General features: G+C 29.6%; 1 protein-coding gene across 1 annotated transcript; it reads left to right on the forward strand.

The window, feature by feature from the left end:
* The first annotated feature begins 1,628 nt into the window (after window positions 1–1,628).
* LOC123896903 lies at window positions 1,629–3,102 on the forward strand. The gene is made up of 3 exons (XM_045947324.1): window positions 1,629–1,926; window positions 2,636–2,794; window positions 2,890–3,102. The coding sequence occupies exons 1-3, from the start codon at window positions 1,660–1,662 to the stop codon at window positions 2,935–2,937; spliced, it is 474 nt and encodes a 157-aa protein (XP_045803280.1). The 5' UTR covers window positions 1,629–1,659; the 3' UTR covers window positions 2,938–3,102.
* The last annotated feature ends 280 nt before the right edge of the window (window positions 3,103–3,382 follow it).

Consider the following 3,382-nt stretch of genomic DNA (forward strand, 5'->3'; position numbering starts at 1 on the left):
AATTCTGAGTACTCAGCGTTCGAACGAAAGGAATACCTGAGAAGAAATGTATGTTTTGTGAACCATCTATTTGTAATTGTTTTACATTCAATGCAATTTACTTTCCAGCGATTTTCTTTAGTTTAATTTGAATACTTGTTTGAGAAACTACTGTTTCGAGGCGATTCGAACTAGTTTTTTCTTGTGTTACTTGAAAACGATTCAACTTTTAAGTGTTGGTTTTCCTCCTAAAACGAACATTCAAACATTTTTCCAAGTAAACAAAACACAAAATTGTCCTGAGATTTACTAGTTGGTCTCGTGAGTTTAAATACTTAAACTAGCGGTTGTTTACCAAATTTTCACGTAAACACCATCATTATCCGAAAACATCATTTTGTCATCATTAACCATCACATTTTGGACTTTGGATCTTCTTTTTGAATATTATTGACACCCTCTTAATTCTAAATATAATTTTTGTCAAAACAAAAAACTCCGAATAGCTTCGCACATCTTCATCTTTACAGCTAAATTCGCAATTAAAAAATCTTTACGGATAAAATTCGTTTCATTTTCTACAATTAATTTTTCTTTTCATTTTTTTTTTGTCAAGTAGCCTAGTGGCTAAAAAATCCACCTTAAAGGTGAATAAGTGGAGTCTCCGGGATTCGAACCCCGGCTCCTGCACATATAGTGTGATGTCCCTGCCAACTGAGTTAAGCAAATGGGGATTTTTCGTTTCATTTTTTATTACAAATCTTTTAACTTTCTTATAAAATTAAGTCTTTTTTATTATATACTATTATAGTTAATAATTTTTATTTATTCAGTCAACAAAGTTCACAATAAAATACTTATAAATCTACATTGAAATAAATTTTCTTCTAAATTAATTTATAATTTTCAAAAGCTATCACTTATTTTTGGAAAGGTCAAATACTAATTTTTATAAGAATTCAATTTCCATAAAAAAAAATTAACGTTTATAATTATTTTCAACAATTAACTTATTTGCTTTGTCTAAAAAAATAATTCACTTATTTGTTCAAAAATAAATCACTATAAATTCTTCGGTACCCTTGATTTTTATTTTAGGGTAGTACTGGAATATTGATATTTTTTTAATAGGAACATTCTTCTTTGCCTCAAATGTTGGACAATGTCAAATTATTTTTTTATTGGTGGTTGAAGTCGATAAATGTTACTTTAGTCTCAAATTTTCATGGTTGATGGTCGACTCCATTGACTAATTGTTTTTCATTGATGCTTTTGTAAACCTTTGTGGTCTCTATTAGCACACCTTACCGAAGAAATCACTTATTGTTTCTCTTTTTTTTTATTTTAGATATATATATATATATATATATATATATATATATATATATAATTCATTTTGGCCTCTTAAAAAAAAATAGTAAACATGTAACCAAAAAAAAAGTAGTAAACAATAAAGTAAATTATTTCATTACAAAAAAATCAATAAAGTAATTATCGGAATATTTGTGAAATGTTCCAATCATAAAAACACATCGTTTCTTACAATTCACATTGCATCCCGACGTGAACGGCAAACAAAATTCAGTGGCATTAAAAAATCTACAAATTAATTTCCGTTTCATCATTTTCAATTCATTATTGCAAAATCATATATAAAATAATTTCTGAAGAATCCATCGCATGGCTGCATCATCATCAAAAGAGAAGAAAAATACCAATGTCAATGGGGTGATTATAAGAGTATACGTAGAATCAGTGAAAACTCGTTCCACGAAGAAAACAAAATCACGCGAAAATCTTAGAAATGAAGAAACAATGCGATATGAACATGATCGTCGTGCTTTGCTTCTTGGTCGTTCTCGATATCTTAGAAAATCAGCTTCTGAAAAGGTTCCATTGAAGGTGCCATTCCCCATTGTTCAATCAAGCCCTAAAATTAAAAGCAAGGTAAGTTTTCTTGTGTTTTCTCTTCTCCTAAAATTTGGCTTGTAAGTTGAGGTAGTAAAGTGAGGGATGCGAAATTCTTGTGAACATAGTTCAGTTTTTAGGATGAGTTCGAACTCAGAATTCTCTTTTATTCACTTCAAGAGATAAATTCTCAACCACTAGGTTATTTGACAATAAAAAATGAGAAATGTGAAATGCGAGAGAGAAATAAGCATTAAAGAGTTTGATGAGTCCGAGGAGTCTAGTTAAATATTTGAGTCACTAAATGGAACTCTATTTATTTGAGAAATAGAGAGATATTGACTTAGAAGTGTGAGACTCTCGACATTTTCCTTATACCCAACTCTTAGGCTGAGTTTGAATTCTCCTCATTTCTCAAAACTTCATTTCCTCTATTACAATGATTTATATGATATTTTGTCAAAGAAAAAAGTAGATAAAAGTTATAAATACACACGTTTTAAAAAATGGTGATATGAAATGTTTACACATTATTTGTTTACTCAAATACTTATATACTGAAACTATAGTAATTGAGATGATTATTTCTTTTAAGAAATGGAGAGGTTTATGTCCCATTTACTATTGTAATTGAGATGTTTATGTGTGTTACCCAACTAATCTTTAAAAGCTTTGATATCTAAAAATTTGAGTCCGACAAGACTCGACAAGTGAGAGATACATTTCACTTATATAAACATATTTTCAGATTATATCTTATCAACCAGTTCGAATCTGCTCGTGCTCACCGTCAATGGAAACGGTTCCAAGCTTAACTATCCGGGGCAGAAATGAACTCAAAGAGAAAAAAGAAGATAACCAATACGAGAAGAGAAAGTCCAGTGAGAAATACTCTCCCCTTTTCCTGGTAACACATTGGAGACTGATTGCTTATTTCACTATTTTGATTTGGATATGAATTCCTTGATTTTTGTTTATGCTTTGGTTTTAATTTATTTGCAGGATAAAATGAAGAAGATATTGAGACAGCTATCATGCAAAGAAATATAGTTGTATAAAAGACATAGTGGTTGTGGTCTTGTATTGTATCCATAAATTTCAATACCATGGTTTTTTTCATATTTCCTTTTCTCTAGCTGAATTCTCCAGTTTAAAACTGATGGGCGCTAAAATAATTAGGTGTGGAGATTTGTATATGAATAATGTCATTTATCAGTTGAAGATTGGTTGCCTTAGATACGTTATTATCTCAAAAGATTACCAGTGGAAGTTTTTATTAGGCCCGATGATTGTGAAATTTTTGTTTTTCTCAGACGAAGTTATCATTATAAACTTATACACTGCAAAATTTTCAGTTTCGAATACAGATAAAGATGTCTAATCCAACAATATCCGTATTTGCTAGTTGAATTATAGCTTACGAAAAAATAATGTGGAAGTTCTAACTTCTAAGTGAAAATATTTGAATAGGGTTTTATATTTATTTTTTTGATGA

This window comes from Trifolium pratense, linkage group LG7 (assembly GCF_020283565.1).
Source record: "Trifolium pratense cultivar HEN17-A07 linkage group LG7, ARS_RC_1.1, whole genome shotgun sequence".
Taxonomy (NCBI): Eukaryota; Viridiplantae; Streptophyta; class Magnoliopsida; order Fabales; family Fabaceae; genus Trifolium; species Trifolium pratense.